Consider the following 25,551-nt stretch of genomic DNA (forward strand, 5'->3'; position numbering starts at 1 on the left):
CATCTGTCAGTACAAAATTTTCAGGGTTGTATTAGGCTGTATTCTGTTTTTTCCTATAAAGGAAAAACAAGCCTATTTTTTATTGAGTGCCAGAACATGCAGGAATATAAAATTGGTCATGTACGACGGGACGATGTGGAACATAAAAGTTTAAAAAATGCCTAGTGGATAATATGCCTGGAACATTTCTGCGAAGTATCTAGCGCTATGAGAAATCAATCGTTAATTCTTGGGTTAGCAGCGAAATTGAGGCCCGTTAGTGAAAAGAGTCCATAAGGGAATCTTTTAAGAATTAAATACTTTATATTTATAACAATTAAATTTTAGTTATGATTTTATTTAAAAACAACCTGTATTTAATTAATAATCTACGCAATACGTTTTTATTTGCCCCTTATGTTTGACGTTTCTATGCGCATTCAGTACCTCCGATTTTAAATTCGACATCATGAGATGCGGCAATTTTAGTTTTTAAGATATTTTTCAAAAGAATTTCTATTGAAAGTTTGTCGTGCGCAAAGAACAACTTTGATCACTGGTAATATTGAACAAATTTTTGTACGTCTATAACTAACTTGAGCAATCCATTAGAGGTGTTTGATTAATCAGTTTGATATATAGAATTTGATATGAGAAATAAAATTAAAGTGATTTATATTTTCAATTTCAACACGCCGTTTTTCTTATACAGTTTACATACATCGACATTGGTGCCAAAGAAATTTATTTTTGGAATAATTAAGTTTAATCTAAAGCTAATAATTTATAAAATTAAAGAGTGCCAATAAAACGCTTTTCTCACTGTATTTTTTCGCATATTATTCTATTTCTATATTTTATGGAGTTTAAATGCATTTCAGTACTTTTTAATTATCAAAATGTCAATTAAATAATTTTTTATGAAATTTCAGTCTCCTCAATTTTATCATGGGAAGTATGTTTTCTAATATGCACTTCTTGAAATGGTACGACGGAGCAGATCTAGAAGTTTCAGGTAAAAAATTGTCTTTTTCTTATCTTTATCTTTCTCTTCCATTTAGATTATTGGCCACATCTTGGGCCCTGAGTATGTAGTTAACTTACTGAGTAATTTATGATGTGTTTAACCTTTCCCTACGATTTGTAAATACAGTTTAACAACAAGAGACAGGATTTAATTAAAATTTGTTTTAATTTCTATTATATTCGCTTTTGAGTTACGCCTGTGGAGTTTCTAGACTTTCTGTATCGATGTCATAACTCTTGTTCACAATAAGTTATAGTGCTCCTTTTTCTTTGTTATAGATACTATACTTGTATTACAATAATTTAATGTATCGATTTTTTGTTTATTATTGAAAATATGGTGTCCAAAAGCAAGACTTCTTACTTACAGTTCCCAGAAATTCAGTCTATAAATTTTCTTGAAACTTAGAGTTTCAAGACATATTGATTTTTTCTCGCTTTTTGTTAATCCTAAGACCTACATAAAATGATGTGCGATTAAAGTCACCATAAAGAAAGGTTTTTAAACATTCTTTTCCTAACTCGAGATACTTTAAAACTTGAATTTTGAGAATTTTTCAAGATTACAATTGCTTCTTGTATTATAGTTAGAGAAAATAACATTTCCATATTTATTTTGTTATTATTTTGCTGTTTGCGTATTCACTAATACAGAAATTGTAAAAAAGGATATTGCATTATTATGAATACAAGTACATCTATTTCCATTGCAAAATTACCGAAAGATTTTTTTTTAAGTAAAACTTTATATTGAATAAATGCACTGCACTAACGTGATCAACAAGTAATATGAATGACTTCAAAAGCGTGTGTTGTGTGCATCAGTGATGATGATGATCACCATAGCCGCATTAAATGGACGGTGGTGTAACCGTAATACAGCCGTTTCAAAAATGTAGACGTTAAATATGCGCAAAATTTCATTTTTTTTTTTAGTGTTGTTGAGAATTTAAACAGTTTTTTTCTATTATTTGTTTTAATTTCGGTGGTTAATTCAGATGGGTAAAACTTTGTAACCTTATTTTGTAAAACCTTACTGGCAATATAATATAATTTATATTTTTTTAAGAATGAAAATTTATTTAATTTCTTTATTTACAGAATATGAATCTTTAGTTCACTCTACGAAAGTAAGAGCCGATTCTTTTACTAGAGGATGGACTAATGATTATTCAACAAAATTAGTTGGTGCTCCTAGGTTACGTCAGTTACGAGTGTCAGAAAAGTGTACGTATAAATTGGTTTTCGAAACGTAAGTTTGTTCAAGTTCAAATGGAACCTTTTTGCATTAATGGCTTGTGAATCGTGTGTTCAATTGGTGAATCGAGAGGCATATAGCTATGTAGCATGTTACGTAATTTGTATTCCACCTTATTTTAATGTTTATTTATTTTTTCGGCGCATCAACTTCTGGGTGATTAGCGCCTCACACTCTTTCTTTTCCATTCGAATTTATCACAATGTCTAGAATGACGCTTACCCAAAGTACCCAGCATCCGAAATAGTGCACCTTATTGTTATGTTCTTCCATCACAAAGTAATAAGGGTCTTTAAGTACTACAGTGTGTACAGGTTCCGGGTGACATGTTTTTCCAAGATTTTATAAAGACCCTTTTACTTGGGCCTATAGTCTTATAAAGCAGTAAAATCACTAGGAATGTTAGTCTATTTCGAATTATATAGGTATCGCTTGCAATGGGCGATATTGCTTGGTAGTGAAACTCCAAAGGAGGTCACCTACCTTTACTCACCTCCCAGAACTGCCCATTTTTTTTTTTCTTTTGTTATTTAAATGAAAGCTCTATTTTTATTTTTGTGGTATATAAAGTAAATGGTATAGTAAGTTTAAAGAAAGTGCTAAGTGCCATTTTCAATGTCCATTGTGCAAAGTGGAATTCCGATTTAGGAACTACAAATTTGAGCAATTCATTTTAAAGTTGTATTAGCATACAACTCATGCTATTACATACTACATTACACTACAATTAAAGTTTAGGGACGTTCCCCTACTTCCCTCCCAGAAAGATCCTCAATAGGATTTTTGTGGAAAAATGATTCTACAAAAGAGTAGTTTATACTTGTGTGCGTTTTTGTCAGTCTCAACCAATGCCAATCACAACCACTGAAATGCCTTCAACAATTTAGTACTTCCACTTCAGAGATTTTCATCGTTTAGCCATATGTTATCACACAAACCCTAGAAGCTAAAGAGCGACATTCTCACATTTCTTAAAAAACACTGCTTCGGTCTGGGAGTCATCACACTGATATTTCCAGTGAAATGTCATATTAAAAAATTTGACAAGATTGCAATTTGCAATAGTTCTTAATTCTTCCTCCTCTTAATAGTTGTGAAAGTAATTTGATTAATACTGTGCACATTAAATGAAGTATCCAAATGTAAACATAAAATATTAAGATTTATTTTTCAATTTTACAAATTCTAAAGCTTCTTATCTTTTTCTATTTAAAATTCAATTATATTATAAAATTGATTATAAAATTATTTATAAAATTCAATTCATAATTTTTTTTTTTCTAGATTGGACGTTAAACCGCCAACTAAATTTTATTAATTCCCAAAATAACTGCAATTAAACTTTAGCTCACTTAATTTATCTATACGTTCCTTAATTGTATCTATATTGGAAAATTTCACTAAGTTAAGTGAATAATAGTTAACTCAATTTTGCTGTTTTAGAAGCAACATGAATGAATAATCATTTCATATTGTCATATCAATGTTTAGCCTTTTTTGTAAAAACATTTTGAAAATACGTGAAATTAATTTAATGTGATGATAATAAACATTGCAGGGAGCGGTACAGTTCCATCTTTTTTCAAGCCCTGGTATGGTTACCGGGTGGCACATCTAAACGCATTTAACGAAGAGAACAAAAATTTTCACGCTGAATGGCATGCTTTGCCAAGATTTCATAAAGACCCTCCCGTTTGGGCATACGAATCTTACAATGCATCAGAATCAATAGGAATGTTTGGATTTTCTGGATTGTTTTACAGAAGTGGTGGATATGGTGAAATGTTGCATACAACTAAGGGCTATTCAGACAGAAAACTCGTAGAATTATTTATGAGTAATTGGATTGACAATTACACACGGGCAGTATTTTTAGAAGCCAATTTATACAATGTAAACAGCAATTTATTGTCTGTAATAACTATTATTACTGAATATCTACCGAGCGGAGTTTACTTGACCAAGGTTAACGTGAGTAATCCGTTTAATATAAAACCGAAAAAACTCGCTCCCTATTTTAAATGCGGCTTATCTTTAGTTTAAAAAGGTTCTTAAAATGCTTTACTTCATAGCGATAATGGTAAATTTATTTTACATGACACTAAGAAATTACGTGTCACACATTTGTTATCTTTAGAAGCTATTAGTTTATATTTTTCGAAAATTAATGTACACAGATAAGTAGAAGTCTTGGTACTCATTCCTCAAAACTTATTTAGAGTTATCTTGATTCTTAGGAATAGTTAAAATTCTAAGTCTATTCAACTATGTAAGTGTACAAAGTGCAGTTGATTAGTTTTATCGTCAAAAACAATTATTGTTTTAAATAAGTTGAAATTTCACTCGTTATAAATACATAAATGCTCTAGTGTTGTAGTGGAACGATTTTTTTTAAATAATCATACAAACGCTTATTGTAATTTTCAGGTTGAGGCTACATATTTAATTTTCCATGGCCATGATTACAATAATATAATCACCACAATTTCAATAATGACGTTAATTCCGATTATTCTTACAATAATTGGGTACAAATCAGTAGTTCTCATATCATTATTTGGTAGTAAGAGCTTTTTCAGCAATTGGTGGACAATATGCGATGCCTTGCTTATAGTCGTAGGAGTTTTTATGTTTATTGGATACCTTCGAACGCTTGTTTACTTTTATCTCTATAAAGAACTACTTGATAAAGATAAATCTTTAACATTCACAAGTTTTTACGTTCCGTTTTACTGGTTATATGAAACATACATTTTAGGGGGTATATTTGCCATTTTGATAGCAGTGAGGTGTTTAAACTTTATGCACTTTAACGTGACATATTCAATATTAGGCAGAGTAGTTCGTCTAGTTGCAAAAACCTTTATGACGTTGGTTTTATTATTTTTATTATTTGAATTACTATTCCATGTATTAGCTGTAGTTTGGAATTATCTAATATATTACAATTGTATGATATTTCCTGCTTATAAAAACTATTACGCATTTAAAGATAAGAATAATTTTCACCATCGTGAATATTTTCCGGTTATTTTTTCATATTTATCAGTGATACTGTCTATTTTTGGGGTTGCCATTTTCATAAAAATGTATAAACAAGCTGCAGAAAAGTTTGAAGAAGATGAAGGAATATCCAAAAAGCGTAGAGTACGACGATTAACCCTGAAAGTACTCACAAGTGAACCTTACTACCGTCGAAAAACTTTTAGAATTTAAAGTAAGAGAAAAAGTCCATAATGTTTATAAGTAAAATTGGAGCAGATAGAAAAAAAAGGCTTTTTTTTTATAAAGGCGACATAGCTGAAATTATTGTGATTGAAGTAGTAACTATACAGAAATGAAGGTCACAGTAGTCTGGGAAATATATGTTGTACTGAACTTTTTTTAAAATTAAATAGATTAAATTTTCATTATTGGTTATTAATACATTACCTAAATAAGTAAGTAAGGTTTGCATCTGCAGTTTTTGATGAACATCAGTAGCTTTTTTTGATTTGTGCATTTAATTAAGTTTTATCTCCTTAATGAGCTGTTTTGCTACCAAAATCACCACAGAGATTTTTAGTTTTGGAATTTTTTTTTCTCAAATTTTTCATTTCGAGCAGTTGGTGCTTTAGATTTATCTTTATCAAAGAATATTCTTATTAAACATTTCACTAACTGTTTAATTAACTAATTTCACTAACTGCTGATTATGACCTAGTGCATAAATCTTAAGATTGCGATAGGGATCATATTTATACGTGTTGTAGGGATTCTAAAATTAGATTATGTTACAGAAATTATCTCAGAATTAACAAGATTAGAAGCTAGTATTGGCTAAACAGTATTTCTATTTATTTTGCATCATTATTTTATAGTGCCATTCTAATGTTGCTCATATTTCTGAATTATTGTCATTTAAAATAGACGTTAAAGTTTTTGTAATTTCAGTATGTACTTAGGTTTTAAATCTATATGTCAATGTGTACCATGGCACAACAATTGGTAGTTGATAAATAAAATTAAAAAAAGAAAGAGTGAGAGAAATCATTGAATAGTGAAAGTGCTCTATTACAAAGAAAGCAAGACAGGAAGGAAAAAAGTAAATAAAAGGAAGCAAGTACGAAAGTTTGTTCTAATTAATACGTATTATTAAAAAATAATGCGTTTATTGAATTGTGCGTAATATTGCCTGGAAAACTTATTTTTCTTCCTTTAAACTAGTATTCAAAAGATAAAATCTCACAGTGGCAATACTTCCTGTTTAAGAAGACATATATGTGAAGACAGGTAAGACATGTGAGATCTTGCATGACTCTCGCAAGGATGTGACAGCCTATTAGGCGTATATTCTCAGACTCTAATTCTCTCTCGAATAGTAATGTATAGAATAGGCTCTCTAGCAAGGGAGTTGAGGTAAAAAATATTGCACCATTAAAAAATACTAACTATACCCACAAATCGAACTTCAAAAGAATGATATCCCTTGCTAAGTAAAACCGGATAAATTGGAAGAGAAGTAGGCCAGTACGTATGTTTATTCTGGCAGACTGTTAAACTCCAGGAGAAGTGAAGTAGTATACGCTCTAAAAACTGCTTGATGGTAGGTCATATACTCATTATATTTGCATTCGAAGAAAATGATTTCAAAGCCTTGTACCAGTGGTATTAAGGCTGATTTCCGGCCGAAACTAAATGTTATTGCAACAGTATTAGATTAGTAGTAACTACTAAGCTCAGCTAAGTACATGCTTAGAATTAGCTAAACAAATGAAAAGTAAATGTGCATTTACATTCCAGAAAGATATAGCACATTTTAATGGAAAATCGAATACTCCCCAAAAGCAATAATGTGAAAAATTACTGAAAACATTAAGACGCTAGGTGTGAAAAAGGGAAAGAAATGAAACAAAGAAATATGACTTGGCAGATATAGAAAATGAATATTAAATTAATAGTATGACATTAATTACAAAAGGACAGTGCTCTCAATAGGTTGGATATATTAGTAATGTACTCAGAATAGATAAAATGGTACGAACCATCTAAGATACCACTTTCAAATAAAGCTAATGTGCAAAATGTCCGTTGCGAAAAATTCTGGAGCATCAGTATCTACGATTCAAGGACTTGTTCATGTTATAGCCGTGATTTTTTTTTTAATCGAATAATCGGAGGCATCTGCCATTCAGTAATTTAAGTCTATCTCTGAGCTTATTGTATAAGCAACAAATGTAGTTCTTTTAAATAGGTTCTAGTCGTCCAGCAGTTCTTGCAATACAGTTAACTTACGCAATCCTCATTTTGTTTATGTTATATTTGTTTATATTTTGTATGGGTTATGGATAAGGCCCCTATCTCTAAACATGCAACTGATATTAGTAGGGAATGAAACTTATTTACAAATAAATAATAAATAAAGTGATATTTTGGGTATGATAAAGTAATCAGTTTAAAATCAGGTGTTATACTAATTACCTTTGTTTAATATTGAAATATTAATAACAAAAAATAATGAACAGGTATTTTACTGTTCTATTGTTGATTACTTTAATTTCTGTATGTTCTTGTCAAAAAACGGAAAAGATATACCCCGATAAACCTAAAACAAAATCGGTACCGTGGGAAAAGAAGCCGTGTCATTGTGGATATGGAGGATTTTGTCCATCGAAATCCAATCCTAAGGAAGGTTGTTTTTGTAAATTACTTAGCGCACCAATGTATAAATTTTGTGAACACTGTGATGTTTATGCTGAGTGTAAATTAAGTAGTGCATGTGATGATAGACCGTGTCCTTACGGTACTGAATGTTTTAATTCATTTGGAAGTTTTTATTGTAATTGTGATGAAGATCTACGAAGCCAAAAGTGTGACGCCGAATTTAAAGGCGATAGTAAGTGTACTTCCTTTTTCAGAACTTTCTCATTTTTAAATAAAACTTATTGAGTTGGTTAAACTTTAAAAAAATTGTAATTATTTGTTTTATGTAGAATTGTCCAAATGTTTGTTTCAGGGTATGTAACCGTGAGAGGTCCTATGGTTTTTTACCCCATTAATTATGAACATACCTGGCCAAGGGAGATGGATATTATGATCATACAAAGATTTGGGGAAAAATTCGAAATGAATGTTGACGACGGTTCTGGTTTTGTAAGAAGTTTCAATAGCAGCCATTTCACAATGTTAAATATAAGAGATAAATGTATAGAGCTAAGAGACAAAAATAAGCATTATGTTGATAAAGCAGTATGCAATTTGTTTCCCAAAAGTAAGTATAATATTAAAGAAAAACAATAATTCTAAATTTCCTATAAAATAATGTTTCATGAACATTTCTTAAAGAATTTTTAAGGATCATAACATTTTCAAAAATATGATATAATCTGAGGCCTGTTGCATCAGAATCTCTGACTTGTTGGTAATCGTATGGAGCTTATGTAGTGTTTGGTTTAAATTTGATATGCATTTTGGCTCTGTGGATCACTTTAATTACTTTGCCAAGTCAGAAAATGAATTTCAACAGAATTAAATCTGGTTTCCAACTTTTTGTTTTATTTTCCATCTGACCCCAAACCAACTTTAAACTGATTTGTCATTGATTAGAGTACTCTGGGAACTAAACCGCCTGAAAACGGTTTGGTTTATTTGTTAAGGGCGGTTTCTTTTTTTTTGTGTTTTGCGTACTTGAAAAAAAAAAATCGGTTTTTCAGTTTGGCAGGAATTAAAGTTGATCCAAAAATTCAAATTTGTACATGGATCGCGCGTGTGCATTAAATAATCACAATCCAATGGCAACTGATTGTGAATTGCCGAATGGAACAAAAAGTTCGTTCTGTTGATTGTTGTGTTGGTTTGATGGAGCGTGTTTGATAACGAGAACTGGAGGTAATGGTAATAGTATAATAGAGCCATCAGTATCTTGCAACGCAATGTACTAATGCACCTAATTTACATGAAATGGCAATTGGAAGGATACAGTTGCCCAAATGAATCACAACTGAATGATCATAGCGATCAAATTTTTCTGCTAAAAAGAAAGGAAATAAATATAAAGATGGCGATGCAACGTCGTGGGCTTTCTTTAATATCTGTGTAAAATATCTGTATCATATATCATAATGTCAGTAAACAAAAAAAAAATAGAATTAACATTTATAATTTTTTACTTTGCAGAGAAAGTAATGACTGTAACAGTGCCATTTCGATACCCTGTCTCATCTACCACAGCGAGCACTTTCAAATCGAATATTAATGATAATAGCGAACCACTGTTAGGTAGAGTAGATAATGTCTTGGTTACTATAAAGAATAGAGGTTTAATCGAGTATGAAGCCAAGTATCCTTTTCTGACTACCTACGACCCAGAAACAAAAAGATGCCAAAAAGATTTAACTTTTAAAAATTGGTAAGGCATATTTTTTTCTCTTTATTACTTAACAAAATGCTTAAATTTCTACAGAAGTATTCAATGTTTGTGATTTTTTGTTTTATAAAACAAAACTTTTCTACATTTTTGAAAGACTAATTGTCAAATTAATGTAATATTTATACAATACACATCCTGCTCTCTCTCCTAAATTGTAAATATGTTACAGTATTAAAATTCCAAAATATCATTACGAATATATTGTATCATATCTGCATTCAATTTTTAGAGCATGAAAAAATGTATTTTATTTTTAATTAATTTTATTTTAAAATAATGCATTTGTTTAAAATAAATTTATTTGTTTTCTTCTTTGGTCGCTCCAAGAACACCTCAGCTAAATTCTTTGGAGACTGATAACGGAACGATTCGTCGAAAAGAAGAGAACTTCTATAATTTTTTTTTTATCTGAAGTTTCAGCCTTGCTATTTTTAGAATAAGTAACCACTAGACGATGTCAGATCTGTATTGAATCCTTAAAATAAAGGAGGGACTTACATTTAACCATTCTTGGCTGAAAGGCAAGCCAATCTATGTCATCTGTGAAACTTATGTATAAGAGAGGAGAATGTGTTCATTTCTTCCATGTGAATGTTCTTCTAGATTTTGTCTTCTTGACTTTTCAGTAAAATTCATGTATAAATTACATACATGTAAATGTTATTTTTCTAGACAAATTAGTTTCACTGCAGTTTTCTGGGAGGGTATGGGATAGAGGCTTCTCTATAAGATTACATTCAAATGTATGTATTTAAATAAAGTGTGTAATGTATAATGTAGGTAAAATTGAAATGACTCAAATATTCGTAGTTTAAAAAACATTGAAAGTTGTGTCCTTGAGAATAGTTGTAAAAGAATTTTTGCTGTGCTTTCTGCAATTTTTTGTTTTAACATTTTTTTTTTCATGTAAATATTTCATGGATGTGAAGACCAGTTTTTCCTATGTTACTCTTTTCGACTTGTTTATTCACAATCTAAAGTGTACGGACAGACACTCCTAAAATCTATTCGTTAGTTGAAATAAACCGTGTGCAACGTGTAGCCCTCCACTACATTTTCCGGCCCCGATATTAACACAAATATAATAGTAAATGACAATTTAAAGGTTTCCTTATGAAGTGCAATCTTTACTCTAAAACTTTCTTTTTCTGAGCAATAGACTATTCAGATTCTATTAAATAAGTAGGTAAATCATGCATTAAAAAGCTAAAGCCGAAGCAGTATTATGTGAGTGCGTTTATTTTCAAGTGTAGTTGAGTTTATTTTGAATAGGTTTTCGGAAATAATGTAGTAATTGTCGATGGGTGGTTTCAAGGAAAAATTGTATGTTAATTAATAACAATTTAACCCCCTTAACATTAAAAATGTTCATATTAATGATATATAGTAAATATATGATACATATTACAAATACTTCTAGTAATTATAATAATCTTTTTTTTTTATGTTTACTAGTTCAGCGAATCACAGCAGCCCATCAAATTACCGAAGAGATGTACCTATTGAGTTGGGATTTACTTTTCAACCTATATATAACTGTAGCCCATCAAATGCGCAAGAATTTAAGTGGACTATTTTCCAAGGTAATTAAATATTACTATTTTTTGCAAGAAGTGAATGAGATTTAAATATAAAAGGACGTGGAAGATAGAAGTTAAATTGTAGATTAGCCAGACAACAACTGCTAATATGATTCAGTATTTTGTAGAGATTCCGTTTGGGTTGGGCCTTTGTCTTCGTCTGCAATAGTCTAGAGAGTAAAATTGAGACGAGCTTTGACCCAGAAACTTCAGCATAGAAGTCCGCTTATTCAGGAGAGTGGTGAACTATTCTATTATGTTTTCCACCAGGCTATTAGCAGTAACTCTTAAGTTCTAAAATGAACTTTTCTAATATATATGTACATATATTCATTTCTTATTCTTTGTTATCAATAAATAAATACTTATTAATAGTAATAATAACAGTTTTATGTTTTCCTCCAGTAAGGCCAGTTCAGTTTAGTATTGAGTCCACAAGGGACCATTTATTTATTCTAATACCAATCTGATGCTGAGTCGAGGCTTTTGCCAAAATAATTTTTTTTTTTTTACTTCACAGATGGGGAGGTAATTACCGATAAAAACAAACAACCAAATAAATCTGAAAGTTCTGCAATATTTAATCCATTTCAACTAGATGCTGGTACTTACATGATGGAAGGTGAAATGAATGAAACTGGGGATTTTGGAAAAATAAACAAAATTTCAAGTTTTGATAGGGTAAGTTAATAATGAGTACAATTTCTTAATTAAAGCATAATAATATTAGATTTTAATGTAAGGCACTTGATTCAATCTCGATTATTGTAACTCACCATTATTACATAAGATAGTACTTGCTAATTCGCCGATTTCGAATGTTATTGTGTACTATTTATGTGAATGAAATATACTCCCAAAATTCGGTATTGGTAGAACGCCGTAATTTTCCAGACTATCGCCATCGAAATTAATTTTAAATTGATTGCTAAGTAGCTGCACGATGATTAGGTTATTTTTCTTCTTCTTTATGAAGTCTTTTTATATCGCTACAGTGGTGTCGAGGCCCTACAGAGCTTTCGCCACGGACCTTGGCAACGGAAATTATTTGCCATTTCTTTCGATGGCTTTTTCCTTTCTATTTCTAAAGTAACTTCATAGTTTAAATCATACTTGTGCTTTGCCAAGTGGGTCTAGAACTCCTTGGTAAATGTAAGTATCGAATACATGGCTATTTTTACCTCTTCTGAGTTAGTTTATTTTAGTAAAAAAAACCTTATACTACTATTTAAAGCTCTTAAGGTGTTGCAAAATGATATTTCATTTCTTTAGTGCTGGTTTAAAATAGTGTGGGCTAAACCTACACCAAATACAAGTCAGGAAACATATGATGCAGACTGTGGCAAACCTATTGTTATAAATGCATTAAACTCTTACGATCCTAATTATCTGCCTGGTAGCAAGAAATTAGAATATACTTGGTCTTGCGATAATGAAGAAGATGTTTGCAAAGACTACGTGTCTTCAGGTAACTCAAATTTTTAATTAGAAAAGTTACGTAATTTATTTTGATTTGTAAGTGCTTCAAAATAAAATATTCTTCGACTGCATCGTGAAGTTTAATTTCTATTAATTTTTGTAATTTCATTGAAGGAAAATAAAATTTTAATAATAATACATTTATTCCATATTGAGTTTATTAAAGAGAAAAGAATTAAAAATATCTCCTAGATAAATACATAATAGATGTCAGTCATTATTTTCAGAGAGTTTTAGAATTTTAAACGACATTATCAGTTGCTAAATTTGCTCTAAATATAAGGTGCGGCAGTTTATTGAAAAGTATTGATATTCATTAATATCAGGCATTTCAGGTGGAAATTTAAAATCAAGCTATACGATTTGGTTGAGATTATTTTTTAATTTTGTTTTGTTAAAAAAAAATGTTTCCTACTTCTTACTCCACACTCCATTCCTTTATTTAGAAATTGGGGCAAAGCTCATATTTTATTTTACGTTTAAATTGTTTTTGATGCTTATTATATTTACCTTACCAAAGGCTGCCTCATTTGTTCTGAAGAGAAATTGTAAAGAAGAAAATTCATTAATAGATTTCCTTCATTCTTATCTTAAATAAGACGGTTTTGAGAAAGCTCAGATATCGACTTTTCAAGAATTGAAATTAAGTTTAGGTAACGATTACAGGTTTGATGAAAATAATGGTTTTTAGTTAAGAAATATTCAGTTTACCATTGTTGTTACAATGTTTATTTTATTTAATTTACATTATTTAATAAATATTTAATTGTAATTCAGCATCTGAGCTAAGAACTGCATTTTTTTTTTAATCCAGTAATAAGTAGTTGTTACAATTTATTGTTAATAAACAATTTATTGTTATTACATTTTGATTTATAATTGTAATAAAAATATTTTTATTGTGATACAGAACCGTACTATAGATTGGCAGGATTAAAGTGTGATACAAATTACACATTTACTTTGAAACTAGTTAGTGTTGGAACCGATGCGGATGCAGCCTACATAAACGTGTCAGTTAAAGTTAAACCAAAGAATGAATTAACTCTAATGTAAGTGGACTTTTTTTTTTTATTATTTTTATTGCAGTTTATGTGATTATTTAAAGAGTAATTAACATTCATAGAAGGTGTTCATATTATGTGCCCTCTGATTGTAGTGAGTAGTGTTTACACAATTCAGTTTGTATCCAAATCAGTGACAAATTTCAAACGGAAGAGCAGCACTAATCTGAATCTGCCAATTGTTCTAAAGTAAGAGAAACTTCAATCAATCTTCTGAAAACTAGATTATTCTGACATTATCCTAATTATCCTAAAAGAGGTGGGTTTTTTCATGATGTAAAGTTAAACATCTTTTAATTTGGAACGAGTAAGGCTCATCCAAGTTCAGGCTATCTGGCAAGGTTTTTCCATTGATTTTAATAGTTATTAACTGAGTGGATATTATTTTCTGAGGTTTGGAGTTACAGAACTTTTGTCAGTCCTGACAGGTAAGCCAATTGGAATGGAGTTTTCTGGATATGCTTTAGGAGTACTGGAGTAGCTGGAAGCGATTTGTACTGAGTCAACGATTAGCAGTTCTAGTGGAGATTCAAAAAGTCCTGAGGATTAAAGATAGCGAGGTGGTCACCACGTTTGAATGCCTTCTTCAAAAGTAATTTGATGGTTCGGCATTGTGAATACAATTTTGGATATCGAGTGTTTGTTGTAAATAGGTTTAAACCCCAGGAATTGTAAAGTGACTAAATAATAATCAGTTGACTGTAGAAGTTGACTTTCGTCTCACACTATAATAAATATTTTTTCTCTGTTATATTTTTATTGTGTCATTAGTGTTTGGCAGTCTTCTTTTAATCATGCTATGTAGTAATGAACAACTATACTTTTCAGTTGTCTTAGTAATTGCTATCCGAAAAGTAATCCTGGATTGCAAATACATCTGCTAGCTAAAGAAAAATATTATGCAAAAGGTGGTCAATTTGTATGGAACTGCAAACAGGAAGACGGAATAATAATTCCAATGAAAACATTGAGAGAAGAAAGTGGAGAACAAGATCTATTAATAAAACCGAACTCATTGAAGCCAAATTCTACTTATATATGTGCTGTAAAGAGTTAGTATTTGTTTTGATCCCTTAATAACATGTTTTTTAATGTTATATATAATACAGAGGCGGGTGTTAGTCTAGTGGACAAGAACGTGGCTTCGTAAGTAAGAGATCCCCAGTTCGAATCCTGTGTATGACTACATTTTATTAGGAAAACTTGTCTTTAGTAAAGTATGAGCTTCCGCCTCCGTCCACGACACCTAATTAGTAGTTGGACGTTAAGCCCCGCCTGAAAATATAGGCGATTACTTTATATATAATACATTTCGTTCAATTGTTTGTTGCAATTATCACGTTAAATTAAAACGTTTGAAGGTTAAATTAAAAGAAAACAAAATGCTAATGTGAACGCTCATAGGACTTTCTCTTACTCGCTCTGCAAGACTGCACTAACACCTGTCCGAGAATCCAGTAGAGATGCTGCAAATTGTTATGCTGCAGTTAACAGGATCATATTATACTAAATCTTATGTTATATGAATGTCATTAGACTGAATGATATGAGAGAACTTGCCAACTAATCTACCAACTATCAGTGGTAGAGCCAGTGCTATAACTGGTGTATATTTATGCGCAGTAAAAATATGTTACTTTTACTTTAGATTATAGTTTCTCAGAGTAAGGATGTTTGGCAATAGCAAGAAAATTATTTTTTTTTTTTAAACTTTTTATAGGTGCTCTAAGTTTTCCGGTATTATGGTCCTTCATCAGGACTATATAGAAATTTATACTACTTAAATTCTAAAAATATGTTATTAAGTACTCTAACAAGAAAATTTATGAACAAAAATTAACTAAAAGGTGACAGGGCATTTCGGAAAATAATTAAAACATAATTATATTAAATGTTAAAAATATTAGTAGTTTTTATAAATAGACTTCTCATACCTATTAATTATTGCCTGATTAATTATTTATTTTAGTTAACTCTTTCTAAAATATTTTTGTTTTTGTTACAACAGAAGCAGATATGATTGCTAATCTTACGCTTATTACTCTGGAACCCCCTACTAAAGGAACTTGCCAAATCAAACCATCACCAGCATTTATTGGCCAGCCAGTTAAAGTTACATGTACGGGATTTTCTGCCCCGAATGGCACTTCTCCTAAACTACAGTTCGAAATTTATGAGAAAGACAAGAATGGATCATGTAAGCACAACAAAAATTATTTAAATTTTATTACCAAATGACCTTTTACTTGGTCTGAGTGTCCAGGTAACAGGTTCCTTTCTGAAATTCTGTTGTGGACTTTGTTACTATAATGCTTAAGATTTTGAGCCAAACGTTTTCTACATTTTTGGAAATTTCGTATCAAATTTTACTTTTTACTAAAGTTTTGCAATTTGTAAAACCTTAGGGTGCGTTCCACTAAGCGACCACAACGACCACGCTCACAACCGCGATTTTGCCCGTTCCACTTGCTTGCGAGCGTTGCGATCGAAAACCCAAGTGGAATGGACTGTGGGCGTTTTAACCGTTCATGTAAACATTACATAAGGCGGCCTCGAAAATAAGTTAGAAGCTTGAAGAGGTTATTTTTTAATTTTAACCCCGTTTATAAGCAGTTATAATAAACTTTATTAATTATTTGTAAAGTTGACTTATATTAAAAGAATATATATAATTCAATTTTTTATATTACATTTTAGTGGAGTATTTATAAAATTTACGATTAAATAAAATTAAAATGTCTTTTGTGGCAACAGTTGGATATTTATTAATAATGCTTTAGAAAGTTCTTTATCTAGTTCCGATGAAGAGTGGAATGCAATTTTACAAAATTGCAATGATAAAAAGCGAAAACTTAGGCCACGTATTATTAGCTATCAGTGTAATTGATCTTTATTCAGATGAAGAATTTAAAAGTTATTTCATTTATTTCAGGTAAATAATTTTGTGTTATTCAGTGATTTAGTGTGTAAAGGGATAAGTAATTATTTATTTTTTGTAGACTTTCGAGAAACACTATTATTTACATGAAATAATACTTTCATTTACGAGATAATTTTTTCGGTCGCCATATTTTGTTTTAAAAATTGCGCCATATTTCTGTACGCCCACTTCGACCCAGCTCTATAGATGGGGCGTTGTGGGCTTCGCGAGAGCGAAAATAGTGACGTCACGACCACAACGACCGCGGTCGCCAAGTGGAACGCCTGAAGTAGTGATGGGCAGAACGAGTCCGTCTTTGGACTCGTTGGATTTGAATCAGTTCCAGGGTTGGAATCGATTCCAACAACTCGTTCACCGATTCCGGTCTCTGTACTTACCCTATGCATTAGTAACATTGTCACGCAATTTATTAAAAAATATCATTAAATGTTAGCTTTCCCAGTTAATAACAAAACTATATTTCTTTAACACACATTGAGTACTATCCCTAATTTCCAATTGCACTGATAAATATAAAATTAACAACGTAACACAAAAATTAACATAAAAATAGACTAGTCAATTATAAAAATTAAAGCAATGCTGTTTAGTCATTATCTAGCTTGACCACTGGAAGACTGGAGTTAATGTGCTTCAAGAGGATCCAAGATAGAGAAACGGAAATGGGTAGGAAATTATTCCCATAAAAAAAAATCTAACCCTTCAAGCAAAATGATAATTACTCATAAATAAAGAAATATTTATTTACTAGGACTTGTATATCAAGCTTTAAAAATATTATCTCATTATCTTACGAAAAGAAAAAGCTGTGTGCTTAATCTTTAACATAGCGCTGGACACTCTTATTCTTATCTTCATTGGGTAAGTTTAACCGTGTACATGACCGTGAGACAGTCAAAGTAACACTGAGCCAAAATTTAGTATTACCTAATTGGTTTACTTACTGCAGTATCCCTCCCACTCTATCACCAATTTCACAAACATTCATCGATTGGAAATAATTTTTAGTTAAATATTCGTTTTATTTGAATACAAAAAACATTATAACGCTTTCTTAAGATGATTTTAATTTTTAAAATTTGTTTTTGTCCATTACTCTTATAAAATACGAAGAATTTCAAATAAAATATAATATACAAACACAATGATCTAGTGTGCAGGTGGAGTCAGTCCTCGTTACCATAGCAATGGAACCGTTAAACAACTCCGGTTCCAGCTCCAGCAATTTCTATTGGCTAGATTCAGTGAACGAAAAAATGGAACGAGTCCGGTTTCAAAAGGATTTAAATCACTCCGGATTCGACTCCACCAACTCCAGTGGATTTAACCAATGAAAATGCTAGAGCTGGGCCGGAGTCGTTTAACGGTTCCGTTGTCATGGTAACTACGACTGACTCCACCTGCACACTAGATCATTCTGTGTTTGTATATTATATTTTATTTGAAATTCTTCGTATTTTATAAGAGTAATGGACAAAAACAAATTTTAAAAATTCAAATCATCTTAAGAAAGCGTTATAATGTTTTTTGTATTCCAATGAAACGAATATTTAACTAAAAAATATTTTTAATCGATGAATGTTTGTGAAATAGGTGATAGAGTGGGAGGGATACTACACTAAGTAAACCAGTTAGGTAATACTAAATTTTGGCCCAGTTTTACTTTGACCGTCTAGCTGACATGTACACGTTCAAACTTACGCCAATGAAGATGAGAGTAAGTGTCCAGCGCTAAGTTTAAGATTAAGCACACAGCTTTTTCTTTTTGTAAAACAATAAGATAATATTTTAAAAGCTTGATATTCAATTCTTAGTAAATAAATATTATGAGTAATTATAATTTTGAAGAGTTAGAATTTTTATGGAATAATTTCCTACCCATTTCCGTTTCTCTACCTTGAATACTCTTGAAGTAAGTTAACTCCAGTCTTCTAGTGGTCAAGCTAGATAATGACAAAACTGCATTGCTTTAATTTATATTTGACTAGCCTATTTTTGTGTTAATATTTGTATTACGTTGTTAATTTTATATTTATCAGAGCAATTGGAAATTAGGGATAGTACTCAATGTGTGTTAAAGAAATATAGTTTTGTTATTAACTGGGAAAGCTAACATTTAATGATATAATAATATAATAAATTGCGTGACATTTGTTCTTATGTTTAATCGTTCCAAACCTTCTGCTGCCTCATTTTCATTTTTATTTGCCTAAATTTTTTGGGGCGGGGCGGAATCACTTTTTTTAAAAATAGGGATTTGAATCAACTCGTTCCACCATCGGACTCGTTCCAATGGAACGAGTCCGCTCAAATAGCCCATCACTAGCCTGAAGGTATGTTTTGATCGTTGTGATCGCTTGGAACGCACCCTAAGTGAACGGAATTATTGTTACAATGGAATTGTATTTTATAGGATAAAGTACACCCTTCGAGTTTACCGTTCAGAGATTATAGAAAATTTGTGTGTTAGAACTTTGAGAATAGAAATAACAGAAAGTTTTGTAAGGATTCACTCATTTTTTTTTAATTAATAAAGAAAGATGAGTATTCGGTTAAAATTATCTGGTAAATTTTCAATTAAGATTACATATATCTTAATCTGTTATACAAAAATAGACAGTATATTACACATAGCTACACGCGCCAGACAAATAAATAAAAACCACTTTTTCGGACTGTGAAAACCTCAAAACGGATATTTCTCATGAAAACTTTGAATGGAAACTGCACTATTACAATACCTTCTAAAAAAAAGTAAAATTCCTTTACTAATGAGCGATAAAAATATTTCAGCGACATTATTGCGAAGATCACATAAGGCTAATGCCACAATTAATATAACTAGTTCAGACATAGTAATTCAAGTTAGAGATGCAAATGGAATGGCAGTGATTGAAAACATTATAGCTGAAAGAGTAGAGGTAAGTTCTATGCTTCAATAAATTTATGCCATAATTCCCTACCGTATAAAATCCCAGAGTTTTGGATGAACCTTGGCGGTAGTTGCAGGGGAATCTAGGCGATTAGCCGTAAAATTCCAATCTATTACTTTATTATAAAACTTTGAACGAAAATCTTCAAAAAAGTCGAATGAAAATTAAGTAACATGCTGTGCGCTTATTGTTACAAACGGTTAAAACAGAAAAAAGAAAAAGTTACAGCGTTTATTTGTGCAAAATAAGAAACACGAAATTACGAAAGAAAGGTATTTATAAATTAGGGTTTCTCTTTTATTCACTAAGTTACCAAGCTAAACCCCTTGACCCTTAAACTATTTAATTACCTATAGCTTTACCCGTTTTACTGCATGTTATTTCAATTCTGTTTAAGAAAATACATAATTAAAACTGAGACAATCTTCTTACTTCTTTCACACTAATCTTAAGCACCACTTCCGATCGAGTACCAATTAAGTTAGACTAGCCAGTTAATTAATGCTCACCACAGAGCACAAGTACTGCATCAAAACATTACAATCGAATAACTCCCGTCCAAACTATTCAACGCCACTTTTTATATTGGATTATCTATCGGGCACCTGTCAATTCAGTAAAATCCCACTTCTGGTGCATCAATGGTATTGCTGTGCCAATTATATTAATTCTGATAATGTTATTACTTTATAATTTATTGTAAAACTCAATCCGAGAACTTTTTACACTACTCTTCTTGATCGGATAAAATTTGTTTTAGTTGCGAATGGTTCAGAAAAGTATTCATTTTGAAATCCGGTGAAATTATCACCCAGATACAAAGTTGAAAGTTATAATAATGATTTTTTTTTATTACTTTATTTCTATATCATCATTTCGGAAAACGAAAAAAAAAAAGAAACCGACTTCAACAGCAAAACCGGTAATAAAGAATCCGTGCCACTGTGGATATGGAGGATATTGCCCGTGGACAAAAATTCATGGTCCACAAGAAGATTGTTTTTGTGCAATACTTAGTGCAACTACATATAGCTTTTGCGATCGCTGTGATGAATATAAGGACTGTACATTTATCAATACGTGTAAAGAAAAACCGTGTGCAAATTGCGTTCCTTCATTCGGAAGTTTTTATTGCAATTGCGAAGTAAATTTCCGCGGTCAAATGTGTGACGCTGTGTTTGAAGGGGAGAGTAAGTAAAAGAAAGTTGAACGTTAATAGTGAGCTTTATTTTCGTTATATTAAATTTTACAAACTTTTTTTCAGGGTATGAAATTCTGAAAGGCCCTATGGTATTTTACCCCATTAATTACGAACGTAGTTGGCCAAGAGAGATTGACATAATGGTAGTAGAAAGATTTGGAGATCAGTTTCAATTGCTCGTTGACGACGGTTCTGGATTTGTTAGAAGTTTCAATAGTAGTCATTTCAAATTGTTAAATGTAAGAAATAAATGTAATGGCCTAAAACAATCCAATATGTTTTACGTTGACAAAGAAGTGTGTGATTTGTTCCCAGCAAGTAAGTACAATTTGTTGTCAAAAGTAGGTCTCAAATTCTTGTTCACTATCAAAACCTTCTTATTTCGCCTTGACTGCAATAAATTCGTCTTAAGTTTCACACACAACTCATTCAAACAACTTAAAAAAATGGTTTGAACATTCGCAATCTTTCAATGTTTTTTCGAACAACAATATTCTTCTTGATAAAATCTAAGAACAACTAAATTCTTCTTTAATAATCTATTCCGTATCCCTGCCTTAATATTTTTTTTTATGATTCTTCCTTTTTTTTATTGCTTTCTTTTTTCGTCGTCGCTTCTTTTTAAAATTCTGTAGTGCTCTCCTCCTCATATTGTAGTAAATCGTTCTCTTATCTCGAGTCAATTGACATTATATTATTCTTCAAAAATGGAAGGCTTCTTTTCACACAAGCTCCTTCCACTCACTTATTTTACGCGTCTTCCGTACTCTCGGGAGTAGCATCTGGTACATTGATTATACTATCGTTTACTACTTTTAGTTCATCTTTAATCTGTTTCATTTCAATTTCCCATACGTAACTTTCTCTTTGATATTGATTTCTCCATTGAATTTATTTTTAAGAAGACAAATTGTATGTTCACCGCAGTTAGTGGTTTCATTAAATTGTATGACTATTATTTATTATTAATCAATTCTTAATCAATATTAACATTTATTTATAGGAGCAGTAATGACTGCAACAGTTCCACTTCGATATTCTGTTTCATCAACGACATATAGTGCTTTCAAATCAAAGGTTCCTAGTAATAATGAACCACTGTTGGGTAGAATAGATAATGTAACAGTTATAATGAAGAACAAAGATAAAGTTGAATATAAAGCGCAATATCCTTTCCTGACGATATATGACCCAGAAACAAAAAATTGCCAAAAGGATTTAATTTTTAAGAAATGGTATCTCTCACTTATTTGTTCTCAAAATTCGTTACCTAAGGAAATACAAATTCCAAACGTTGTTTTTGTGCAGTTTCTATTATATCAAAATAATCGAACATTTTATGAATTCATGTAACATATCTTTTTTGTGTTTGTTTAAAACTAGTTCCGTGGATTACCACAAACCAACTAGTTACACAAGAGATTTGTCAATTGATCTGGATGTTACTTTGAAACCTTTGTACGATTGTGGTCCATCGGATTCTCAAGAATTTAAATGGACTCTGTTTCATGGTAAACCCCTATTTATTTTTACGGTTTTGAGAGAAAAATAAAATACATTTTTTCCTTTGCGGATATGATAATCTATTTGTTCTAACAAATAGTCACAGTAATTTTGTCAATTTTAAGCAAAAACATTTGTTATAGTGAGAATAAGAAGCTATTAAAACTGTACTTTACTTGAACCCTCTTTGATTGTCCATTAAATGATTGTTTCATTTCACAGATGGCCAAATAATTACTGATAAAAACAAACAACCAGCTACCGCAGGACATTCTGCAAAATTTAATCCATTCCAACTAAATAATGGCACCTACATGGTGGAAGTTGAAGTGACTGAAGTAGGAAACTTTGGAAAAAGAGATAAAATCATAAGTTTTGATCGGGTAAGTTATAGTAATAATGAACAGTGTTTTCCACACACATACATTTAAGTTGGGAATTTAATTACACAGTAAGTGTAAGAAATTTAATTTGTCTGATTAACCATTATGAATTTCACTTGATGAGCAAATGTGGTCAATCAAATTTTAAATATTTGTCAGAAGCTTTGCATTCACACTGCTATCTGATAAATACTTCTCAGTCTTTATCTCTTCTACTCGAAAGTGTAGTGGACTCACCTAAGTACACCAGTAAATTTAAAATGAATTACTTGTTGAAGATGAGTTTGTAAAATTAACTCTTTTTTTTTGTCATGTCATTTTTTAAGTTATTTTTTTATTAGGACAATTTCTGTTTCAAGAAAATTTTATTACTTAAATTGCGTTAAATAAAGCGTATTTCACAACAGATTTCTTTATTTCTCTAGTGCTGGTTTAAAATTGTTTGGGCCAAACCTACTGCTAACACAAGTCAAGAAATTTACCGGGTAAGCTGTGGTAAAAACGTTAGCATAGCTGCAAATAACTCGTACGATCCCAATCATCCTTCGGAAAGCAAAAAATCAGAATACACTTGGAAATGCCATAAAGAAGAAGATGTTTGCAAACAGTTTATTACCAGAGGTAATGTAATTATTATTTGAAACCCAATTAATTTAATAATGGTAATTGTATTAGTGAATTGCGGCGGGATGCTTCTTCAAATTATTTATCATACAGTTTAATTTCTATTTGCAATTTTTTATTCAATCGAATTATTCTAAGTTTCGCTTAGATAAATGTTGCTTCAGTTCAAGGTATTCCAACCTTTCTATCGATTTTAATAAATTCCTATGCGGCTTCACACAGCAACTTGTAGTTTGGAATAGGTAATATGAAGATAGAAATTTTATGTTAATGAAACAAAAAATGTTTGATTTTATTGTGGTCGTATCTAATGTTGGCAATCTTTTAAATAGTTATATCTGTGATATTGTTTACAATTTGGTCGCAAATATAAGTTCACATTGTTCCTGCAAATGGTATTACCAAATTTCGAAATTAAGAAACAGTACCGCGATGTCCGGATCTAGTAAAGAAAGCGGGGTGTATTCGACGGACAATGAGCGGACTCTGAAAGATCGATATTTGCCAATGTGTTTCTATCTTGATGTTATTGTATTTAATAATCAGAAGTGTTGGTGATTTGGCCACTGTTTGATCAGTTCTGCCAAGTGAAAACATAATTATTGTAAATGGTACGAAGCAACGGTACCGAAGACAGTAAAGAGAATAACCTTTGGACAAGTTAAAGCACATTGCTGGACTGAGGCCTTAAATTTTGCCTGTTAGAAATTAAACTAGCAGGCCCAAAGCAAGCGAATAAAATGATCAAATGCGATGCAAAACGATTTCGCTTGGTATTTCTCATGTTCTCAATGATTAATAAAATTAGTACATTCCAAATTTAAATGTTCTTTATCATATATCGTATTTAAGGTTGTCTAATTGGGACATAATTCTTTAAACCTGTACTATTTTTTAAAAAGTATAGAGATCTTTTATTAGACATGACTAAAACCTGACAATCTACTTATTTATTTATTTTAATTTTCTATCGTAGGCAGTTACAAAATACTTTCAATTTCAGCACAATTTCTGATTGAAAGTGATGTTGACTAAAAGTTTGCAACTAACTTGTTCAAAATTGGGGTTGTCAACACCCCTAAGTTTTCGACATTGTTATCAAGTTACTCGTTTTAGGGGATAGCTCGATCATCATTAATCCATTCGCGTTGGACACTAAGCGGCTTAGTTGCTTAGAGTGATTCACCATTACAATGGATGTAAATACCATTTGAAACATTTGTGTTTAGTGAGCAGTACTGTCCGGCAATTGCAGTTAAAGTTTAAAAAATATATGTAAAATGCCTGTATGAAGAACGTGTACGGCTGAGACTTACGGCTAAATTCCGTGTAACATTAATCATAGTAGTTAATTTAGGATGAAACACAAAAAACGTGATGTTTGCAATTCTTTTATTCTTTTAAACATACATTCTCGTGAATTGTTTTAAGAAATATTTTTTTCTATTTTATTTTTTTGTCAAATGCAGAACCATACTATACACTGAAAGGATTACAGTGCAATACAAATTACACATTCACGTTGAAACTAGTTAGTCTTGGAACGGACTCTGATGCAGCAGTCAAAAACGTAACTATTGTGGTTACACCAAAGAATGTATTGAGAATTCAGTAAGTCAATGTTTTTTTTATTGTTGAGAAGTATTCCTACATTCTTTTAATAATCGAAAATTTAAAGCCAGGATTATAATGTGACTTTTAGCTTACGGGTACCATTTATTTTTCCCTACTCAGGCACTATAGAGGCAAATGCCTTTCATCAATCGAATCATATTTTTTTCATCTAATAAAAATATTTAAATTATTGTTGAATAAATAGTTCACAATGCAAGAAAAATTTGTATATATATTTTTTGTACAGATGCCAAAAAAATTGCTACCCGAAAAGTAATCCTGGATTGCAAATACATCTGGAAGTTAAGGAAAGAGTTAAAGAAGAAGGTCCTCCATATGAATGGAATTGCAAGAAGGTCGACGGGACAGTAATTCCAATAGAAACTTTGTCAGAAAAAATAGATGAAGATGGTCTAATAATTAAACCGCATTCATTGAAGGAAAACTCCAAATATATAATTACTGTAAAAAGTGAGAGTTTAATTTCTGTTCTTTTATTACTTAGCAAGCATATTTCATTTAATTCTACATTATGTTACGTTTGATACAATAATTAAA

At 31.0% G+C, this 25,551-nt stretch overlaps 1 protein-coding gene across 11 annotated transcripts in view; it reads left to right on the top strand.

The window, feature by feature from the left end:
- LOC141452927 (uncharacterized) overlaps positions 1-25,551 on the top strand; it is a 117,783-nt gene that overhangs the window by 46,220 nt on the left and 46,012 nt on the right. For all 11 annotated transcript variants that reach the window (XR_012457683.1, XM_074125486.1, XM_074125484.1 and 8 more), the window contains 19 exons: positions 912-994; positions 2,107-2,232; positions 8,259-8,513; positions 9,419-9,650; positions 11,127-11,254; positions 11,772-11,932; positions 12,524-12,719; positions 13,641-13,782; positions 14,623-14,846; positions 15,803-15,991; positions 19,529-19,656; positions 20,567-20,858; positions 20,933-21,187; positions 21,873-22,104; positions 22,253-22,380; positions 22,595-22,755; positions 23,181-23,376; positions 24,849-24,990; positions 25,241-25,464. Coding sequence is in view for 10 of the 11 variants with exons in the window: in XM_074125486.1 (XP_073981587.1) it covers positions 912-994; positions 2,107-2,232; positions 8,259-8,513; positions 9,419-9,650; positions 11,127-11,254; positions 11,772-11,932; positions 12,524-12,719; positions 13,641-13,782; positions 14,623-14,846; positions 15,803-15,991; positions 19,529-19,656; positions 20,567-20,858; positions 20,933-21,187; positions 21,873-22,104; positions 22,253-22,380; positions 22,595-22,755; positions 23,181-23,376; positions 24,849-24,990; positions 25,241-25,464 (3,494 nt within the window). In the remaining variant the exon portion in view is untranslated. The remainder of the gene's footprint in view (positions 1-911; positions 995-2,106; positions 2,233-8,258; positions 8,514-9,418; positions 9,651-11,126; positions 11,255-11,771; positions 11,933-12,523; positions 12,720-13,640; positions 13,783-14,622; positions 14,847-15,802; positions 15,992-19,528; positions 19,657-20,566; positions 20,859-20,932; positions 21,188-21,872; positions 22,105-22,252; positions 22,381-22,594; positions 22,756-23,180; positions 23,377-24,848; positions 24,991-25,240; positions 25,465-25,551) is intronic.

This window comes from Rhodnius prolixus, unplaced genomic scaffold (genome assembly GCF_049639745.1).
Source record: "Rhodnius prolixus isolate KJV_2025 unplaced genomic scaffold, Rpr scaffold_3, whole genome shotgun sequence".
NCBI lineage: Eukaryota > Metazoa > Arthropoda > Insecta > Hemiptera > Reduviidae > Rhodnius > Rhodnius prolixus.